We start from the raw sequence: 23,356 nt of genomic DNA, 5'->3' as shown, positions 1-23,356 counted from the left end.
GTATTTCTTCATAATTGATGTAAATAAAGTCCAAGACATATTCAGTGACTTGGAAATGTTCATGTATCCATCCCCTGACTTGTCTGAAGAAAATTGGCAATTAAATTGATTATTTACAGGTATTACACCAAAGTGGGCTGATTATTTATGTAACCCATTATCTGGATTTTATATTTTTACTTAATTTATATCAACTTGTAAAGATTTACTTTCAGTTTGAGTCTAGTCTTTAAAATTTTTATATTGAGAAGCCTGATTTACTTTTTGTATTTGAAATGACACAAACAAATTCAAATGTGTGAAATACTGAATACTGAATGGCTGAATACTTTTGGAAGCCACTGTAAACCCTTTGGGGGCGTGGCCTTCTGGCTGACTTACCAGGCAGGAGAAGGAGTCGTTCATTCTGTGCTGCAGAGTCAGTCTCTGTAATATGGTGAAGAGGGAGGCGTGGTCAAAGCGACACGGCGGGGTGGAAATCAGCTCCTCCACGCCCTGCCGCTGAGACGGATCCAGACCTGAAACAAACCAAAAACACTTTCAGAAACAGAAACCGCCACCGAGCCACAGCTGAAAATCCACTTCATCATCTTGGGAAGGAATCTTCAGTTCAGCCATCGATACACACGGAACCCCAAAGTACTGGAGCAACGTTAAAAGATAAGAATGTCAACTTTTATTTACAGGTACTGACAGAGAGATGTCTTCAACAACAGAAACGACTTCAGCACATCTTCACCCTCAATTTCTCAAATCCACCATCACATCCTCATCCTGACACAAAATCTCACACTAACCCTCACATCCTCATACTCACCCTCACACGAACTCACTCACATCCTCACCTCACACTCCTCACATGCTCATCCTCACACTATCCCGCACACTCACCCTCACTTTCTCAAATTCACCCTTACATCCTCATCCTCACACGAAACCTCACACTAACTCACTCACATCCTCACCCTCACACTCATCCTCACATTATCCCGCACACTCACCCTCAATTTCTCAAATTCACCCTCACATCCTCATCCTGACACAAAACCTCACACTAACACTCACATCCTCAAACTCACCCTCACATCCTCATCCTCACACTAACCCTCACATCCTCAAACTCACCCTCACATCCTCATCCTCACACAAAACCTCATACTAACCCTGACATCCTCATCCTGACCCAAACTCACATCCTCATCCTCACACTATCCCACACACTCACCCTCAATTTCTCAAATTCACCCTCACATCCTCATCCTTTAACTAGTAATGACTTCATGACTTTCTTTGCTAACAAAATTTTAACTATTAGAGAAAAAATTACGCATAACCATCCCAAAGACGTATCGTTATCTTTGGCTGCTTTCAGTGATGCCGGTATTTGGTTAGACTCTTTCTCTCCGATTGTTCTGTCTGAGTTATTTTCATTAGTTACTTCATCCAAACCATCAACATGTTTATTAGACCCCATTCCTACCAGGCTGCTCAAGGAAGTCCTACCATTATTTAATGCTTCGATCTTAAATATGATCAATCTATCTTTATTAGTTGGCTATGTACCACAGGCTTTTAAGGTGGCAGTAATTAAACCATTACCTATCTTAGCTAATTATAGGCCAATCTCCAACCTTCCTTTTCTCTCAAAAATTCTTGAAAGGGTAGTTGTAAAACAGCTAACTGATCATCTGCAGAGGAATGGTCTATTTGAAGAGTTTCAGTCAGGTTTTAGAATTCATCATAGTACAGAAACAGCATTAGTGAAGGTTACAAATGATCTTCTTATGGCCTCGGACAGTGGACTCATCTCTGTGCTTGTTCTGTTAGACCTCAGTGCTGCTTTTGATACTGTTGACCATAAAATTTTATTACAGAGATTAGAGCATGCCATAGGTATTAAAGGCACTGCACTGCGGTGGTTTGAATCATATTTATCTAATAGATTACAATTTGTTCATGTAAATGGAGAATATTCTTCACAGACTAAGGTTAATTATGGAGTTCCACAAGGTTCTGTGCTAGGACCAATTTTATTCACTTTATACATGCTTCCCTTAGGCAGTATTATTAGACGGCATTGCTTAAATTTTCATTGTTACGCAGATGATACCCAGCTTTATCTATCCATGAAGCCAGAGGACACACACCAATTAGCTAAACTGCAGGATTGTCTTACAGACATAAAGACATGGATGACCTCTAATTTCCTGCTTTTAAACTCAGATAAAACTGAAGTTATTGTACTTGGCCCCACAAATCTTAGAAACATGGTGTCTAACCAGATCCTTACTCTGGATGGCATTACCCTGACCTCTAGTAATACTGTGAGAAATCTTGGAGTCATTTTTGATCAGGATATGTCATTCAATGCGCATATTAAACAAATATGTAAGACTGCTTTTTTGCATTTACGCAATATCTCTAAAATTAGAAAGGTCTTGTCTCAGAGTGATGCTGAAAAACTAATTCATGCATTTATTTCCTCTAGGCTGGACTATTGTAATTCATTATTATCAGGTTGTCCTAAAAGTTCCCTGAAAAGCCTTCAGTTAATTCAAAATGCTGCAGCTAGAGTACTGACAGGGACTAGAAGGAGAGAGCATATCTCACCCATATTGGCCTCTCTTCATTGGCTTCCTGTTAATTCTAGAATAGAATTTAAAATTCTTCTTCTTACTTATAAGGTTTTGAATAATCAGGTCCCATCTTATCTTAGGGACCTCATAGTACCATATCACCCCAATAGAGCGCTTCGCTCTCAGACTGCAGGCTTACTTGTAGTTCCTAGGGTTTGTAAGAGTAGAATGGGAGGCAGAGCCTTCAGCTTTCAGGCTCCTCTCCTGTGGAACCAGCTCCCAATTCAGATCAGGGAGACAGACACCCTCTCTACTTTTAAGATTAGGCTTAAAACTTTCCTTTTTGTTAAAGCTTATAGTTAGGGCTGGATCAGGTGACCCTGAACCATCCCTTAGTTATGCTGCTATAGACTTAGACTGCTGGGGGGTTCCCATGATGCACTGTTTCTTTCTCTTTTTGCTCTGTATGCACCACTCTGCATTTAATCATTAGTGATTGATCTCTGCTCCCCTCCACAGCATGTCTTTTTCCTGGTTCTCTCCCTCAGCCCCAACCAGTCCCAGCAGAAGACTGCCCCTCCCTGAGCCTGGTTCTGCTGGAGGTTTCTTCCTGTTAAAAGGGAGTTTTTACTTCCCACTGTCGCCAAGTGCTTGCTCACAGGGGGTCGTTTTGACCGTTGGGGTTTTACGTAATTATTGTATGGCCTTGCCTTACAATATAAAGCGCCTTGGGGCAACTGTTTGTTGTGATTTGGCGCTATATAAATAAAACTGATTGATTGATTGATTGATCCTGACACGAAATCTTACACTAACCCTCACATGCTCATCCTCACATGCTCATCCTCACACTGTCCCGCACTCACCCTCACTTTCTCAAATTCACACTCACATCCTCATCCTCACACAAAACCTCACACGAAACCTCACACTAACCCTCACATCCTCAAACTCACCCTCACATCCTCATCCTCACACAAAACCTCACACGAAACCTCACACTAACCCTCACATCCTCAAACTCACCCTCACTTCCTCATCCTCACACTCAGATCGTCTTCACACAAAACCTCACATCCTCAAACTCACCCTCACATCCTCAACCTCACACAAAACCTCACACTAAACCCTCACATCCTCAAACTCACCCTCACATCCTCATCCTCACACAAAACCTCACACTAACCCTCACATCCTCATGCTCACCCTCACATCCTCATCCTCACACTAACCCTCACATCCTCATACTCACCCTCACACGAACTCACTCACATCCTCACCCTCACACTCATCCTCACATGCTCATCCTCACACTATCCTGCACACGCACCCTCACTTTCTCAAATTCACCCTTACATCCTCATCCTCACACAAAACCTCACACTAACCCTCACATCCTCAAACTCACCGTCACATCCTCATCCTCACACAAATCCTCACACTAACCCTCACATCCTCAAACTCACCCTCACATCCTCATCCTCACACAAATCCTCACACTAACCCTCACATCTTCAAACTCACCCTCACATCCTCATCCTCACACAAAACCTCATACTAACCCTCACATCCTCAACCTGACCCGAACTCACATCCTCATCCTCACACTATCCCAGACACTCACCCTCAATTTCTCAAATTCACCCTCACATCCTCATCCTGACATGAAATCTTACACTAACCCTCACATCTTCAAACTCACCCTCACATCCTCATCCTCACACAAAACCTCATACTAACCCTCACATCCTCAACCTGACCCGAACTCACATCCTCATCCTCACACTATCCCAGACACTCACCCTCACATCCTCAAACTCACCCTCACATCCTCATCCTCACACAAATCCTCACACTAACCCTCACATCTTCAAACTCACCCTCACATCCTCATCCTCACACAAAACCTCACACTAACCCTCACATCCTCATCCTGACACGAACTCACATCCTCATTCTCACACTATCCCGCACATTCACCCTCAATTTCTCAAATTCACCCTCACATCCTCATTTTCACACGAAACCTCACACTAACCCTCACATCCTCACACAAAACTTCACACTAACCCTCACATCCTCATACTCACCCTCACAAGAAATCATTCACATCCTCACCCTCACACTCATTCTCACATGCTCATCCTCATACTATCCCGCACAGTCACCCTCACTTTCTCAAATTCACCCTTACATCCTCATCCTCACACGAAACCTCACACTAACCCTCACATCCTCATACTCACCCTCACACTCATCCTCACATGCTCATCCTCACACTATCCCGCACAGTCACCCTCACATCCTCAAACTCACCCTCACGTCCTCATCCTCACACTCACATCCTCCTTACACAAAACCTCAAACTAACCCTCACATCCTCAAACTCACCCTCACATCCTCATCCTCACACAAACCTCACACTAACCCTCACATCCTCAAACTCACCCTCACGTCCTCATCCTCACACTCACATCCTCCTTACACAAAACCTCAAACTAACCCTCACATCCTCAAACTCACCCTCACATCCTCATCCTCACACAAACCTCACACTAACCCTCACATCCTCAAACTCACCCTCATGTCCTCATCCTCACACTCACATCCTCATCCTCACACAAAACCTCACATCCTCACCCTCACACTCATACTATCCTGCACACTCACCCTCACTTTCTCAAATTCACCCTCACATCCTCAAACTCACCCTCATGTCCTCACCCTGACATTTATTCTCAAACTCAAGAGGCACAGAGAGGAGGTCAACGTAGGAAATCCAAGGAAGAACTGTGACTCAGCCACAGGAGACCACTGGAACCTCCAACAGATACTGACCACCCACCCTTATTTGTTAAAAAAAAAAAAAGCAGCCAATGTGTCACTTCGGCAACACGAGACCAGAAACTGTCAGTGTGGTTGAACACTCAGAAAACACCACAACTGCTTCTAACAGCCACCAGCCTCCATGACAGTCAACATTAACTACTAACGAGCACCTCACCAACGACAACACCGCCACCGAACCTTACAGCCACTTTGTTTTATTTTTACACTGACAAATCACAATAAAAGTTACATTAAAGTGTCTAGAACAGTAAAGGAGCAAACTGAGTGACCACAGTGGTAAATACATAAACACGCCCTAATCAATATTTGATTGTGTGCTTTCAATTTTACTGAAGAATGCTCAAGCAGATAGAACGTTTTATCTGCACACCTACACAGAGCAGGTAGTCCTGTGGGACCAGGAGCCGGATCTCCCAAGTGTAGACCTGGGTTTGACTCCTGGTCGGGCTACCTGTCTGTGTCACTTCATCTGGAGTGTCTCGGTCCATCCAGCCATAAATAGGTCCTGGTCTTTTCTGGAGGGGGACACACAGACTCATGTGCATCTGGAGATCAGCGCAGGCACCAACAGGCCTGTGTAGCTCTGACGTCTGCCCATCTAATCGTTCGGTGGTGAGGAAGATGGCAACTTTGTTGATTCTCGGACAGGATCGTGGACACGGAGATGACTGAACCGGCCCAGTCTTGACGCACAGTGTTCTGCCGCTTCACTGCTGAGTCTGAGCGAAGGACTTTAGACTCACAATCCCATCCATCACTCTTTGTTGATCACTCAAAGACTTGTGGGCGTGTAGCGTAGCAGAGACAATCTACGTCCAGGGTCAATCTAGAGACGCCTGTGTGTGGGTTTGTTTAAGGTGGGAATGTCGCCGCACGCCAACAAACACAATCCTCAATAGATCCTTAGTCTGGTCCGATGGCTGGGAAATCCCGGACAATCACTGTCTGAGGACCTGCTGCAGCCTTCATCACCTCCTCCACCTGATCTGCTGTTGAGGACTTCTTGTTTCACAATTTTTCAATTTTCAATTTCAGTTTATTTTCATTTATATAACACCAAATCACAACAGAGTTGCTTCAAGGCGCTTCACACAAGTAAGGTCTAACCTTACCAACCCACAGAGCAACAGTGGTAAGGAAAAACTCCCTCTGAGGAAGAAACCTCAAGCAGACCAGACTCAAAGGAGTGACCTCCTGCTTGGGCCATGATACAGACATAAATTACAGAAATAATTCATAGAACAATTCATGGACGAATATACAAGAATTGCTGTTGGCGCGCAGGACAGGAGCATCGCCAACACAACTACAACTCCCATCTCTGGATGGAGCTGCACCTTAAAGAAAAAACATAATCAGGCATCAGAAAGACAAGAAATACTGTATAATTTGTCAGCATTAATCAACAAGAAAAACAGAAGAAATACTAAGGTGATCGCCGACCGCTAGCCCTAAACTTCACTAAAGCTTCACCACAGCTCCTTTAGCTGTCTCATGGTCAGGGTTCCTGTTGGACCTTCATTGAACTGCAGCAGGCACAAGGCACACAAGGTCCCCATTGGGGAACCCCCCCCCCCAACGGCGATCCTCTACTTGATACATTCCCCAGGTGTCACAACACAGACTATGAAACTCATGTAGGCTGAATCAGGTCAAATAGATTTGTTCATTTCCTTGAAAAGGTTTCATTCTTCCTTCAGGACCCTTCATCAGTTCATTCTGGAATCACGAAGGACTCAAATATTAGGACAGGTCCAGATCCAGCAGACTTTTTTTTCATTTACATATTGAATTTGTGATTAAAACAAACAAACATAAAAACCCACCAGTTTGAGTTCAGGAAACATTTCTGTTTACTTCAGATACAACTGGACGGTCGTGTCTTCACGTCTTTTAGCAGTGCGGATCTTCGACTGTCTCAGTGGCGCCTGATGCTAATGAGGCTGTTGAGGCCTGAGAAGAGCCGGGTTCATTTCCAGTCTTTTCACTGGCACCTTGTTAATGGTTCCAGCAAATAAAAGCCTAACGCTCTCCACTCCGCCGTCATTGTCCACAACATGTTGGGACGGGAAGTTTCTCAGAGGGACACATGGCACCACAAAGGACCAAGAAAAGAGAAGATGAAAGCTGGAGCTGCCGTCTACGCCCAAGACGCCCGCGGCCTCACGCCTGCGACCGGCATTAGCTTTTTCTTAACGCTGCCATTTTGTTTTTGTGTGTGGACAGAGTGGAGCCTTGTGCCCACGAGGACTCTTAGACATTTGGGTTTTGTCCCCCCCCACCTTCCCCTTTCTTTAGCGCTTTTGTCAGGAAAAGTGAAATCTGCACAATCAAGCCCAAATCGAGGTGCCGCTCTCTCTCGGTCTTTCTTTCTCGCTGCCCTTTGGCGCCGATGTCCCGCTTTCTCCGCCGTCTCATTCCAATGTAGGTCATTTTACATTCGTTACCTCCCAAACGCGCTGCAACCTTAATGTCACTTAAAGACAAGATGGGGACAAATGGAGTGAAGGAGGCGACTCCAAAGAAAAGGAGACAAAGAGATATAGATTAGTGCCAATAATAAAGGGGGGAGGGGTGGGATGGGGTGGAGGGGAGTATTGATTGGTGGACACATAGAGGAGTGAAGTGGATCCACATCAAGTCCAACTTTCATCTATTATCTGAGTTTTTGGATCAGGGCTTGGGGGGGGGGGATGGTGCATTAATGGATCTGTGATTATCTGAGTCGTGTCTCTGAAAGACACAAAGCATCCTCGATGAAGTTAGTGTGGATCAGATTTCAGATCTTTACTAGTGATAAAATCTCTCCATTAATAAAAACTCTGGATCCAAAACAATTCCAGAAGATAAATGGATGATGAGAACATCTAGCTTAAAACGGACCGTCAGCAGCCTGGAACAAAGCCTAGGAACACAGCCACACCTACTGACCACCCCAAGTACCAACCCAGCTTCCTCTGGAGCTGCAGGGTTGTCCTAGGTACCTTAGTCACCCTTAGACCTGTACTTTTCTGTACAGAGAACTCAGGTGTTCCTCCTGGAACCATTTTTTTTTTTTTTCAGTTTTGGGGTCACACATCTGAATGCTCACGTTCTAACTGCGACCACATTGGACTTCAATTCTTGTCCAGTTTGTCAATCTGGAACTTGAAGTTGCTCCTGATCTTTGGTCTGGAGTGATCTTTGGAGACCTGAGTCTCTCTGTGCACGCTGTCCAAGCTTGCTCGCTAACCTCTTCCACGATGTCCTGGACTGTCTCCGGAACGTCTTTCCACAGTCGGAACCCTGGTCCTGTCTGTTGTGGTAGAACCCTACCTCTGTGGTTCAGGTACCAAGTGCCTGTTCAGAACTGGAATTAAGAACTGGTTCCAAATTTTTCAGTCCATCACAGTCGTGTGTCGGACGTCATCGGTTCAATGCCGGCCTGTTTTCTAACAGCTCCATGACATCAAACTGCGTCAAGCAACCAAGATCACCGCCACACTGATGCTGAAAACCTCTGCAGGCCTTCAGTGCTCCAGAGACAAATCATCACGAATTGATAAGGGAATCAAAAAATAACCTCATCAATGGAATCAACAGATCAAATCTCATCAAGTTCATCAGTTCCCATAGTTCCTGTTGTTGTGCTGCCACGGTCAGGGCCTCTGTGCCGTCCTTCACCTCGTCCTTTCCTACACACGGGTAGGACATGTGATCTTTGTGACCACAGTGTCTCTGGGCAGTCTTCCTGTTACACTCACAAATATTCATCCTAAATATAGCAGTTCTGCTGAGGGAAGCCACCAAGTATTGTAGCCATCATAGGCAGCATGATTCTTTGCTGCTGTGGAATAAAGAGCTAAATTTTTTATGCAAAATTATCCAAAAACAACTATTTCCTCATAAAGTGAGCATCCCAACAGGAAGCAGACAAGTGAGGGAAGCCACCAAGTATTGTACAAGGCAGCACGCGGACGACTGAAGAGCTGAATGTGATTTAAGTGTTAAACTGAACTGTCTCCTCAAAAACACTAAGATGGTCTCAGATGTGGATGAGAGACTAAAATAGTTTTTTTTTGTTTGTTTTTTTTTTGGGGGGGGAGTTTTTGTCAGATGTATTTTGAGTGACTGACAGGAGAACAGAGGTCAGGTATCTGCAGACGGACAAACCATCTCCTAGTCGTGGAGGACTCGATTCCATGGGCCCATGTGGACGGTGATCTGGACCCCCTGTAGCATTCTGACCTTATGACATCACAAAGCTCAATAATGTCCACTCCCAGCTGCCTGACTGATGTCGTTCTGCTTTTGTGAATTCAGAGTGTAAATGAGATGCTGTGGGGGAAAAAAAAATGTGTGAACAACTTTTTTCTAAAAAATCCCACAAAGTCGTTTATTTGGGCGTACGGAGACGCACTGGACAGAAGACGTCTGGGTGCGTAATGAGGACGGGGGAAGTGTTCTGCACTCAATCTATTCACGTCCGTCTTGTTTGTGCTCCACTGGTATCGTCACAGCAACACTCACATCTATGTGACATCCTGAGTGAGTGGCGGCGGCGGCTGGTGGCAAGTTATTGATGTAGACGGCAGCGTTTCAGTTTCAGGTGCACGATGAACACGGACGTGACTCCATCTGCCTGCTGGAGCATGGCGACCTGGCAGTGATGATGTCAGGGCGAGCGGGGACAAAGATGAGTGTAGTCGTGTCCGTCAGCGTCCATCAGAGGCCTCAAAACGACAAACCCGGAGACGCCGGTGCTGGTGGTGGCGTCCTCATCTGTTCTGCTGCATGTCAGGGCGGCGCTGAAAGCCACAGAGGTTAAAACGGCAGGACAGGTCGGACACGAGCACTCGCTCATCACGTTAAACTGAGCACCTGCGTCTTCAAAGAGACAGAAGAAGAAGCAGGAGGACGACCAGAACAGGAAGATCAACCGATCAGAGTTCATTTCCAAGTGTTTCATTTCAACGCTGGTTCGTGTGACATCAGAGGATCAAAGAGGTTTTAGTTCCATTTCAACACAAAGAGACAACAAACTACATTAAAAACCTGAAATATTTTATGAAAGCAATTTTAAGCGGCAGCGCGGTGGATGTGCAGTTACTGCCACGGTTCCCAGTGTAAAAGGTTCCAGGGTGCCAAATCCACATGCAGATCCACAGATCCACCTCCAACCTGCTGCAGCGGTCCCGAGTGGAAAAAGGGAGGCGCCTATAAGACCTACTAATCATGGCAGAATCTATTTGAAGCGCTATTTTGTGGCGAATTTTCAAAGTGCAATTCCCCAAACCAGACCGCCTTAGATATTTGATCTGAATTTAAATTTAAATTAACTTTATTCATATTGGATTATTGTGTGGTGTCGTGAGCATGTGAAGTTGTGTCACTCTGACTCCTTTGTTGTATGCACCACTCTGCTTTTAATCATTAGTGATCGATCTCTGCTCCCCTCCACAGCATGTCTTTTTCCTGGTTCTCTCCCTCAGCCCCAACCAGTCCCAGCAGAAGACTGCCCCTCTCTGAGCCTGGTTCTGCTGGATGTTTCTTCCTGTTAAAAGGGAGTTTTTCCTTCCCACTGTCGCCAAGTGCTTGCTCACAGGGGGTTGTTTTGACCGTTGGGGTTTTTCTGTAATTGTTGTATGGCCTTTGCCTTAAAATATAAAGCGCCTTGGGGCAACTGTTTGTTGTGATTTGGCGCTATATAAATAAAATTGATTTGATTTGATTTGTTTTATAACTGCAGTTCTCAATTTCACCACCAGGATCTTGCCCTGAAAATAGACACCGTGATTAATAAACCTTACAGATTTACCACCAGCATCCTGTTTACCCAAATCTCCATGTGAGGGCACATTTAGTCAGCCACAGCAGATCTGGTGCACTACGGAACTGCCACAGGTTGTGGATGGCAACCATCCAGACAGAGAACCAACTGGTTCACTGACTAAACTAATAATACAAATTACACACAAGTGCGACTTTGTGTTCTTTACTTTTTGACTTGATAAAAAAAAAAAAAAACAAGGTAGTGACAAATTTCAGTTTGATTTAATACTTTGATTTTTTAATATACATTTCTAGAATAAGAAAAAGGGCTAAAATAAAACAAGTCAAAGAGTTGAGGTTCTGCAGAACAACAAACCGATAACGTGAAAGTCACCGATTTAAAGCACAAAACAGCTTTTTCGTTTTATTTGTTGGCAACACCCATCAATTGAGAAACAAAGAAAAACAAGAAGAAGAAAAAAGATTCTCTGCTGGGGTTGAGAAAACAATTCATTAACGTTCAAAACGACTCGTCTGACAAAACAAACCTGTTTCCAGGAAATACACACAGCCCAACCAGCTGTTCGCTGTGCGCGTGCTTACTGCGCGACTACGACAATTTAACCTCGGGCTCCTTTTTATAGAAAACACCTGCAGGGCGCACAGATGAAGACAGGTTCAGCGACTTCCTGTCACTTAGCGCTCGGCTCCACTTCCTGCTGCAGACGCCGTGTCATCACCTCCGGCCATTAAACCATCAATCTATTCCATTACACGCTAACGAGCGGTGACGGTGAGCGGTAATCAGCTCCCAGCGTGATGCTCTTCAAGCTACAATACCCGTCCAGGGAACGGCAAATAAAATGAGCGGGAATGCCGAGCACATGCGGAAGCACGAAAAAGAAAGGGAAAAGAAAAAGAAGGACAAGAAAAAAAGAAAGGAAAATAAAACAAGATATAAGATGGAAAGGAATGAAAAGGAAAAGAAAACAGGGTATGCTGTGACAGACTGGCATCCTGTCCAGGGTGTCACCCATCTCACGCCCTCTGACTGCTGGGACACACTCCAGCTTCCCCCCGTGACCCTGAACTAGAGCAAGTGGGAACAGAACATGGATGGACAGAACAAGATAGAAGATGGGAATAAAAGAAAAGAAAAAGAAAGGAAAAGAAAACAAGGTATAAGAAAAACAGAAAGCAGGAAAAAATAAAGAAAGGAAAAGAAAACGGGGTGTAAGGAAAAAGGAAAAGAAAAAAGAAAGCGGACAAATAAAAGGAATATAAAACAAGCTATACGAGGTCTGTTAGAAAAGCATCAGACCTTTTTATTTTTTTCAAAAACCTGATGGATTTGAATCACGTGTGCTTGCATGAGCCAATCTTGAACCTTTGTGTGCATGCGTGATTTTTTTCACGCCTGTCGATTGCGTCATTTGCTTGTAAGCAGCCTTTGTGTGAGGATGGGTGGAGTCTCTCGTTGTTTATTCTTTGCAAGGAAATGGCGGGACGACTGGAGCAGCGCAACTGCATCAAATTTTGCCACAAACTGGGCGACAACCAGGTGGAAACCATTCGGATTATTCAGACGGCTTCCGGTGACGATTCTCTGGGCATCACACAGATTAAGGAGCGGTACAACCGGTTTAAAGACGGCCGCACAATGGTGGAGAGCGAGCCACGCTCCGATCGGCATCAACACGCTGAAACGACCGGATCATTTCCAAAGTGAACGCTGTGGTGATGTGGGACCACATGTGATGTGGGGAAATTCATTGGCACGAAGCCGATGGCGCAGCAACAGCGCCTCTGTGATGAAGTCTCACAGGACATGTTGTGACATGCCCAGCTCATCAACCATTCAGAAGATTCAGACGGCTTTTGGTGGCTTTTCAGTTGTGTAACTATCCAAGAAATGCTTGATGAGCTGGGCATGTCCCAACATGTCCTGTGAGACTTCATCACAGAGGCGCTGTTGCTGCACCATCAGCTTCGTGCCGATGAATTTCACTGCAACTCTTTTCATGGCCAAATCTTCTGTCACAGTGGAATGTGCTGAAAAACTGCTGATGTCCACCTCTTCCACAATTTCTCGGATAATCACACGACGGTCCCACATCATCACAGCGTTCACTTTGGAAATGATCTGGTCGTTTCAGCATGTTGATGGCCGAGTGGAGCGTGGCTCGCTCTCCACCACTGTGCGGCCGTCTTTAAACCGGTTGTACCGCTCCTTAATCTGTGTGATGCCCAGAGGATCGTCACCGAAAGCCGTTTGAATAATCCGAATGGTTTCCACCTGGTTGTCGCCCAGTTTGTGGCAGAATTTGATGCAGTCGTGCTGCTCCAGTCGTTTCGCCATTTTCCTTGCAAAGAAAAAACGACAAGAGACTCCACCCATCCTCACACAAAGGCTGCTTACAAGCAAATGACGCAACCGACAGGCGTGAAAAAAATCACGCATGCGCACGAAGGTTCAAGGTTTGCTCATGCAAACACACGTGATTCAAATCCATCAGGTTTTTGAAAAAAATAAAAAGGTCGGATACTTTTCTAACAGACCTCGTAAGATGGAAAAAAAGAGGAAAGACTTAAAAAAAACTTGGCATGAAGAAGAGAACAGGAAGAAAATAAGAGGCAGAAAATTAAAGAAAAACAAAAGAATACAAAAAGGAATATGATAAAGGAAAAGAAATGAAATGAAGGCAAGAAAGATCAAATGAAGAAAAAACAGAAATGAAGAGAAGTAAAGAGAAAAGGACAAAAGATGAAAAAAATGAAAGACCATTTTTAAAAAGATGAAGCTTAAAGTGAACAAATAAGATTTGCAGTTTTATCAAAAGTACTTTTCTGATCATGTGAACACTTGTTCGTTAAACGCGTCTTGACTTTAAGAAGCATCGGTGCCTTTTCAGAATGTTCTCCAACGCTTTCATATTCAGCCATGAAATTTAAGGTTCGGCTGATGACGGGTTCAAAGACTTCGCTCTATGTTGACAGTTTTTAACACACAAAATAAAATAAAGACAAGCTGGCCAATCAGGCTGCTCGTGAAGCCTCGCTGGTCACTGCAGCACCCTGGTGGCCACCAGAGGTCACTGTTGCTTATGTAGAAATTTGTAAAAATAAATGGTTCTGTAAAAGCCTGACCTAGTCCTCAAGCCACACCCACTGTAGCTGTGATTGGTCTGCTTAATTTGTGATGTATGAGCACCAAATGCTGCCCCCTTCAGGTGAGGTTGTGAAAACAGCTGAAACAGTTTGAACCCAGAAACGGTGACATAATAAAAACTAAAGTGTGCGATGGCGCGTTGTGGGGTTTGACGTACTGATGGGCGAGGTGGGTTTGTGGTTTCCTCCTCGGCAGTCTGCGGGTTTGTTCTGAGGCGGAGCCACAGGTTTGTAGGACTGGCCGGTGGCTCGGTACATAGCCTGGACCCACATCACCCGGTCCTGGTCGTCGTCACAGGCGAACACCACCAGGTCGCCCTCCTTCACCGCGTTGAAGAAGACGCGGCCGCCCTGCAGGCCTGCCGACGTTTACGAAAAAGAAAAAAAAAAAACACGTTAATGCTCTGACTTTTACTGATCAATAACACAGACATGCAGTATCTCTGACAGTACTCTTATGTTTGCAGTACCTCCAATAGGACCCATGCACTTGCAGTCCCTCTGACAGTACTCGTGTGTTTGCAGTACTTCTAATAGTACTTGCGTGTTTGCAGTACTTCTGATAATACTCTTGTGTTTGCAGACCCTCTGATAGTACTTGCGTGTTTGCAGTACTTCTAATAGTACTTGCGTGTTTGCAGTCCCTCTGATAGTACTTGCGTGTTTGCAGTACTTCTAATAGTACTTGCGTGTTTGCAGTACTTCTAATAGTACTCTTGTGTTTGCAGTCCCTCTGATAGTACTTGCGTGTTTGCAGTACTTCTAATAGTACTTGCAGTACTTCTGATAGTACTTGTGTGTTTGCAGTACCTCTGACAGTACTTGTGTGTTTGCAGTCCCTCTGACAGTACTTGTGTGTTTGCAGTCCCTCTCATAGTACTTGCGTGTTTGCAGTACTTCTAATAGTACTTGCGTGTTTGCAGTCCCTCTGATAGTACTTGTGTGTTTGCAGTACTTCTAATAGTACTTGCAGTACTTCTGATAGTACTTGTGTGTTTGCAGTCCCTCTGACAGTACTTGTGTGTTTGCAGTCCCTCTGACAGTACTTGTGTGTTTGCAGTCCCTCTCATAGTACTTGCGTGTTTGCAGTACTTCTAATAGTACTTGTGTGTTTGCAGTCCCTCTGATAGTACTTGTGTGTTTGCAGTCCCTCTGACAGTACTTGTGTGTTTGCAGTACCTCTGACAGTACTCGTGTGTTTGCAGTACCTGGCTGGGGGTCGCAGTAATCCACTGTGTAGCCTTCCAGCTGCATCAGCTCCTGAGGCTCCGCCTTCTTCTCTCTGTAGCGGCACATGGCGAAGGTGTACTGACTCACCTGCAGGGCGGCGCCAAAAACACACATTATGCTTATTTGCTGTTTAAACTTCAAATGAAATTAAAGTGTTTCAAAGTAAACAAACACCCTGCTGTTTTTTGTGGAGCTTGTTAAAGAGTTTTCATTATTTTAAACCTTATTTGCAGATTTCGACCTAAGGAGGAGTAATTCTGATCACAGCAGTAACTCATGAGCAGTGATGCCGGTAACGCGTTACTCTAATCTGACCACTTTTTTTTAGTAACGAGTAATCTAACGCGTTAATCTTTCCAAATCTGTAATCAGATTAAAGTTACTTCTCCATGTCACTGTGCGTTACTATTATTTTTCATTGTGGGTCGATAGCAGCATTAAACTTGGTCTGTGGGCAGGAGGTCGGGGTTCGACTGAACTACACACTTTAAGTGAGCTGTGAGCTTTTCATCCGCGGTTTTTTGCAGCTGCTCGACTCGTCGTCTCTTAAAGCACGGTGATCAGCACACCTGCACTGAGCTTTACAAAGACATTTTTCCTCCTTTATTTAGAGCTGAGCTGAGCCGCTTCGTATCTGCACGTTAAAAACAGCTGATCCTCCGCGACGCGTCAACAACTAACACTATTTTCCACTCAAATGCACCTAAACTCAATAAAACTTTCTTACCTGTAAATCTGGTCACGTTTTCTGCATAAATAAATGTTATCCATTCTTTGTGCTCAAACGCCAAAGTAGGGGCGAATCCAGATGGAATGGGGGCGTGGGGCAGGGATGTGCCCCCCCACAACACCCCTAGATTAAAGGTCCAGTTTTGAAGCCTTTTTTTACTACAACTACTAATACTACTTAAAATAATATTAATTTCTACAAGTAAAATATTTAGAGAGAATTTAAATGTTAGAAAAATGCTACAATTAATTTAATAGTTACATTTATAAACAATGTAGGTTCGAAATTGCAAGTTTTACTGTTACAGTGCTGTCAACAGTTAAATATGAGGTCAAGAAAGAGGTCTTTATTTTACTTTTTATAAAACAAGTATTTATTTTCATTGAAGTCAAGAAAGGGTGACTATAAAGTAAGTTTTGGCAAAACAGGTATCATTGTCATGTTGAGGTGGCAGAGGGTTGTTGTCGGCAGCTGGGAAAAGTAACTTAAAAAGTAACTAGTAATCTAACTTAGTTACTTTTACAATTGAGTAATCAGTAAAGTAACTAAGTTACTTTTTCAAGGAGTAATCAGTAATCAGTAATTGGATTACTTTTTCAAAGTAACTGTGGCAACACTGCTCATGAGACCGTCTCATGAAATTACGCTTCGTGTGCCATAAAAACTTAAACATAAAAAAAGAGTTGCTATTGGTTGTGAACAGATGAAAAGGATTATTTCTGATCTTTTTTTAACTTGACTACCTGAAAACAAAACAGTACACACAGTACACAACACAGGACACATAGTACACAAAACAGTACACATAGTACCTGAAAACAAACTGCAAAATGAAGAAAAATGAGAAGCAGATGATGAGAAATTTGAAAATTTTCTTGACAAAATGTGAAACATTCTGATGATAAAAATCTGATGAACCTCAGCTTGTCAAATAAATAAACACAAATCCTTTTGTTTCACTGTGACTTGTGTTGGTAGCTTCCCTCACCTGTCTGCTCCTGTACGTTTATCTTTATTCCACACTGAGTCCAGTTCTTTTCAAAGTTAAACTAATACTTACATCATTACTTTTCACTTGAAATAACATTTTAACTGTTTAGATAAAGAATTTTAAGGTCATAAAACATTAAAAACATAAACATTGTGGGACGTGTTTATACGTTAAAACACCCTGTTCACATGTTGTTAATTTCTAATTGTTCACCTGATAGATGTTGATGTGAGCGCCCCCTGGCTGTGAGCACAGCTCAGCAACATGGTTTAATTTTTAAACTACGAGGTCTGTCAATAAAGTATAGGTCCTTTTTATTTTTTTCAAAAACTATATGGATTTCATTCATATGTTTTTACGTCAGACATGCTTGAACCCTCGTGCGCATGCGTGAGTTTTTCCACGCCTGTCGGTGACGTCATTTGACTTTGAGCACTCCTTGTGGGAGGAGTCGTCCAGCCCCTCGTCGGAATTCCTTTGTCTGAGAAGTTGCTGAGAGACTGGCGCTTTGTTTGATCAAACTTTTTTCTAAACCTGTGAGACACATCGAAGTGGACACGGTTCGAAAAATTAAGCTGGTTTTCGGTGAAGATTTTAACGGCTGATGAGAGATTTTGAGGTGATACTGTCGCTTTAAGGACTTCCCACAGAGCGGGATGTCACGCAGCACTCTCAGGCGCCGTCGTCAGCCTGTTTCAAGCTGAAAACCTCCACATTTCAGGCTCTATTGATCCAGGACGTCGTGAGAGAACAGAGAAGTTTCAGAAGAAGTCGGTTTCAGCATTTTATCTGGATATTCCACTGTTAAAGGAGATTTTTTTAATGAAAGACGCGCGGACGGGTCCGTGCGGACGGGTCCGCGCGTCGGGGCGCAGCCGGCGCAGTGCGGCGGCACAGGAAAAACACCTCCGTGTTGATAACCATTTGTAAAATCCAGGCGGCTTTTGATGGCTTTCAGTGGAGTGAGTATCTGAGAAATTGTTTAACAGCTGGACATGTTCCAACTTGTCCTTAAGGCTTCCAACAGAGGTGTTTTTCCTGTGGCGGAGCGTCGCGGCGGCTGCGAGCCGACGCTGCAATCCGCCCGCACGTCTTTCATTAAAAAAATCTCCTTTAACAGTGGAATATCCGGATAAAATGCTGAAACCGACTTCTTCTGAAACTTCTCTGTTCTCTCACGACGTCCTGGATCAATAGAGCCTGAAATGTGGAGGTTTTCAGCTTGAAACAGGCTGACGACGGCGCCTGGGAGCGCTGAGCGACGTCTCGCTCCGTGGGAAGTCCTTAAAGCGACAGTATCACCTCAAAATCTCTCATCAGCCGTTAAAATTTTCACCGAAAACCAGCTTAATTTTTCGAACCGTGTCCACTTCGATGTGCCTCACAGGTTTAGAAAAAAGTTTGATCAAACAAAGCGCCAGTCTCTCAGCAACTTCTCAGACAAAGGAATTCCGACGAGGGGCTGGACAACTCCTCCCACAAGGAGTGCTCACAGGCGAATGACGTCACCGACAGGCGTGGAAAAACTCACGCATGCGCACGAGGGTTCAAGCATGTCTGACGTAAAAAACATATGAATGAAATCCATATAGTTTTTAAAAAAAATAAAAAGGACCTATACTTTATTGACAGACCTCGTATTTCCAGGCTCCTCAGACGTTTTGTTGTTATTAAAAGTCAAAATGACGCCACCGACATGTTTCATAACCAATTTTCAATAAAGTTCACATTTACCTGAACAAGAACAAAATATCTTCGCTTCCACTGTTTCCAAACCCGCTGTCCCACCGCGAACAGGAACCTGAGACACAAGAAGGTGAAGCCATAGAATCAGCTGTTAAAACATTTTACAACCTGGTTTCAACACTGTGGCAAAACTAGAGATCAAGAGTCACCTTAAGTCCCTTTCACACCAGGGCCGCTTCGAGTTACGTCGTGCGGCGTCACGTCGTGCGGCGTCATGACGCCACGTGGAATCCCAGTGCCGAGACGATGTAGCTACACGCGAGGGACGCGAGGGACGCAAAGGACGAAGAGAATCGGATGCCAAAAATTAAACATGTTTAATTTTTTTTTTCTGCGTCCTGAGCTTGATGCAGAAATTAAGTGGTTTCAGCGCAACTCAGAGCAACAGGAAGGTTCTCAACGTGACTGGAAGCCACATCCTCACAAGACGACGTTACCTGACGCCAATTTATGATTCCTGCTGTGTTCCATTGTTCCCTGAAGTATAAATCACGCAGGATTGTCTTTATACCGTGTACCGTGTGAACTGTGTGTACTGCTTTGTGTACTATGTGTATTCTGTGTACTGTGTTGTGTTCTGTGCACTATGTGCAGTATGTGTACTGTGTTGTGTACTGTGCAGTATGTGTACTGTGATGTGTATTGTGTGTACTGTGTTGTGTACTGTGCACTATGTGCAGTTTGTGTACTGTGTTGTGTACTGTGCAATATGTGCAGTATGTGTACTGTGTTGTGTACTGTGTGTACTGTGTTGTGTACTGTGCACTATGTGCAGTATGTGTACTGTGTTGTGTATTGTGTGTACTGTGTTGTGTACTGTGCAATATATGCAGTATGTGTACTGTGTTGTGTACTGTGTGTACTGTGTTGTGTACTGTGCACAATGTGCAGTATGTGTACTGTGTTGTGTATTGTGTGTACTGTGCACTATGTGCAGTATGTGTACTGTGTTGTGTACTGTGTGTACTGTGTTGTGTACTGTGCACTATGTGCAGTATGTGTACTGTGTTGTGTACTGTGTGTACTGCTTTGTGTACTATGTGTATTCTGTGTACTGTGTTGTGTTCTGTGCACTATGTGCAGTATGTGTACTGTGTTGTGTACTGTGCAGTATGTGTACTGTGATGTGTATTGTGTGTACTGTGTTGTGTACTGTGCACTATGTGCAGTTTGTGTACTGTGTTGTGTACTGTGCAATATGTGCAGTATGTGTACTGTGTTGTGTACTGTGTGTACTGTGTTGTGTACTGTGCACTATGTGCAGTATGTGTACTGTGTTGTGTATTGTGTGTACTGTGTTGTGTACTGTGCAATATATGCAGTATGTGTACTGTGTTGTGTACTGTGTGTACTGTGTTGTGTACTGTGCACAATGTGCAGTATGTGTACTGTGTTGTGTATTGTGTGTACTGTGCACTATGTGCAGTATGTGTACTGTGTTGTGTACTGTGTGCACTGTGTTGTGTACTGTGCACTATGTGCAGTATGTGTACTGTGTTGTGTACTGTGTGTACTGTGTTGTGTACTGTGCACTATGTGCAGTATGTATACTGTGTTGTGTATTGTGTGTACTGTGCAGTATGTGTACTGTGTTGTGTATTGTGTGTACTGTGTTGTGTACTGTGCAATATGTGCAGTATGTGTACTGTGTTGTGTATTGTGTGTACTGTGTTGTGTACTGTGCACTATGTGCAGTATGTGTACTGTGCTGTGTATTGTGTGTACTGTGTTGTGTATTGTGTGTACTGTTGTGTATTATGTGTACTGTGCTGTGTATTATGTGCTGTGTATTGTGTGTAATGTGCTGTGTATTGTGAGTACTGTGTTGTGTACTTTGTGTACTGTGTTGTGTATTGTGTGTACTATGCACTGTGCTGTGTATTGTGTGTACTGTGTTGTGTACTGTGTTGTGTATTGTGTATACTGTGCTGTGTACTGTGTGTACTGTGTTGTGTATTGTGTTTACTGTGTATTGTGTGTACTGTGTTGTGTATTGTGTTTACTGTGTATTGTGTGTACTAGGTTGTATATTGTGTGTACTGTGTTGTGTATTGTGTGTACTGTGTAGTCTACTGTGTTGTGTACTGTGTGTACTGTGTTGTGTATTGTGTGTACTGTGCTGTGTACTGTGTGTACTGTGTTGTGTATTGTGTGTACTGTGCACTATGTGTACTGTGTTGTGTACTGTGTGTACTGTGTTGTGTACTGTGCACTATGTGCAGTATGTGTACTGTGTTGTGTACTGTGTGTACTGCTTTGTGTACTATGTGTATTCTGTGTACTGTGTTGTGTTCTGTGCACTATGTGCAGTATGTGTACTGTGTTGTGTACTGTGCAGTATGTGTACTGTGATGTGCATTGTGTGTACTGTGTTGTGTACTGTGCACTATGTGCAGTTTGTGTACTGTGTTGTGTACTGTGCAATATGTGCAGTATGTGTACTGTGTTGTGTACTGTGTGTACTGTGTTGTGTACTGTGCACTATGTGCAGTATGTGTACTGTGTTGTGTATTGTGTGTACTGTGTTGTGTACTGTGCAATATATGCAGTATGTGTACTGTGTTGTGTACTGTGTGTACTGTGTTGTGTACTGTGCACAATGTGCAGTATGTGTACTGTGTTGTGTATTGTGTGTACTGTGCACTATGTGCAGTATGTGTACTGTGTTGTGTACTGTGTGTACTGTGTTGTGTACTGTGCACTATGTGCAGTATGTGTACTGTGTTGTGTACTGTGTGTACTGTGTTGTGTACTGTGCACTATGTGCAGTATGTATACTGTGTTGTGTATTGTGTGTACTGTGCAGTATGTGTACTGTGTTGTGTATTGTGTGTACTGTGTTGTGTACTGTGCAATATGTGCAGTATGTGTACTGTGTTGTGTATTGTGTGTACTGTGTTGTGTACTGTGCACTATGTGCAGTATGTGTACTGTGCTGTGTATTGTGTGTACTGTGTTGTGTATTGTGTGTACTGTTGTGTATTATGTGTACTGTGCTGTGTATTATGTGCTGTGTATTGTGAGTACTGTGTTGTGTACTTTGTGTACTGTGTTGTGTATTGTGTGTACTATGCACTGTGCTGTGTATTGTGTGTACTGTGTTGTGTACTGTGTTGTGTATTGTGTATACTGTGCTGTGTACTGTGTGTACTGTGTTGTGTATTGTGTTTACTGTGTATTGTGTGTACTGTGTTGTGTATTGTGTTTACTGTGTATTGTGTGTACTAGGTTGTATATTGTGTGTACTGTGTTGTGTATTGTGTGTACTGTGTAGTCTACTGTGTTGTGTACTGTGTGTACTGTGTTGTGTATTGTGTGTACTGTGTTGTCTATTGTGTGTACTGTGTTGTGTATTGTGTTTACTGTGTACTGTGTGTACTGTGTTGTGTACTGTGTGTACTGTGTTGTGTAATGTTGTGTACTGTGTTGTCTATTGTGTGTACTGTGTTGTGTATTGTGTTTACTGTGTATTGTGTTGTGTATTGTGTGTACTGTGTTGTGTATTGTGTGTACTGTGTAGTCTACTGTGCTGTGTACTGTGTGTACTGTGTTGTGTATTGTGTGTACTGTGCTGTGTGTATTGTGTTGTGTATTGTGTGTACTGTGTTGTGTATTGTGTGTACTGTGTAGTCTACTGTGTTGTGAATTGTGTTTACTGTGCTGTGTACTGTGTGTACTGTGTTGGCTATTGTGTGTACTGTGCTGTGTACTGTGTGTACTGTGTTGTGTATTGTGTTTACTGTGTATTGTGTGTACTGTGCTGTGTACTGTGTTGTGTATTGTGTGTACTGTGTAGTCTACTGTGTTGTGTACTGTGTGTACTGTGTTGTGTATTGTGTGTACTGTGCTGTCTATTGTGTGTATTATGCTGTGTATTGTGTGTACTGTGCTGTGTATTGTGCTGTGTACTGTGTGTACTGTGCTGTGTATTGTGTGTACTGTGCTGTCTATTGTGTGTATTGTGCTGTGTACTGTGTGTACTGTGCTGTGTATTGTGTGTACTGTGCTGTGTACTGTGTGTACTGTGTTGTGTATTGTGTGTACTGTGCTGTGTACTGTGTGTACTGTGCTGTGTATTGTGTGTACTGTGCTGTGTACTGTGTGTACTGTGGTGTGTACTGTGTGTACTGTGCTGTGTATTGCGTGTACTGTGTTGTGTACTGTGTGTACTGTGTTGTGTACTGTGGTGTGTACTGTGTGTACTGTGTTGTGTAGTGTGTGTACTGTGTTGTGTACTGTGCTGTGTACTGTGTGTACTGTGTTGTGTAGTGTGTGTACTATGCTGTGTACTGTGTTGTGTACTGTGTGTACTGT

The 23,356-nt window shown here is 43.7% G+C and overlaps 1 protein-coding gene across 1 annotated transcript in view; it reads right to left on the bottom strand.

Moving 5' to 3' along the window:
- Positions 1 to 19,097, bottom strand: part of LOC117505999 (calcium-dependent secretion activator 2-like) — a gene marked incomplete at its 5' end in the record, with an annotated part of 155,959 nt that extends 136,862 nt beyond the window's left edge. Inside the window, 4 exons of the mRNA XM_034165543.1 lie at positions 382 to 518; positions 14,504 to 14,704; positions 15,554 to 15,662; positions 19,031 to 19,097. Coding sequence (XP_034021434.1) covers positions 382 to 518; positions 14,504 to 14,704; positions 15,554 to 15,662; positions 19,031 to 19,097 — 514 coding nt within the window. The remainder of the gene's footprint in view (positions 1 to 381; positions 519 to 14,503; positions 14,705 to 15,553; positions 15,663 to 19,030) is intronic.
- Positions 19,098 to 23,356: the final 4,259 nt, after the last annotated feature.

This window comes from Thalassophryne amazonica, unplaced genomic scaffold (genome assembly GCF_902500255.1).
Source record: "Thalassophryne amazonica unplaced genomic scaffold, fThaAma1.1, whole genome shotgun sequence".
Taxonomy (NCBI): domain Eukaryota; kingdom Metazoa; phylum Chordata; class Actinopteri; order Batrachoidiformes; family Batrachoididae; genus Thalassophryne; species Thalassophryne amazonica.
The sequence above is the reverse complement of the archived record's forward strand: the minus strand, read 5'-3'. Positions and strand labels throughout refer to the sequence as shown.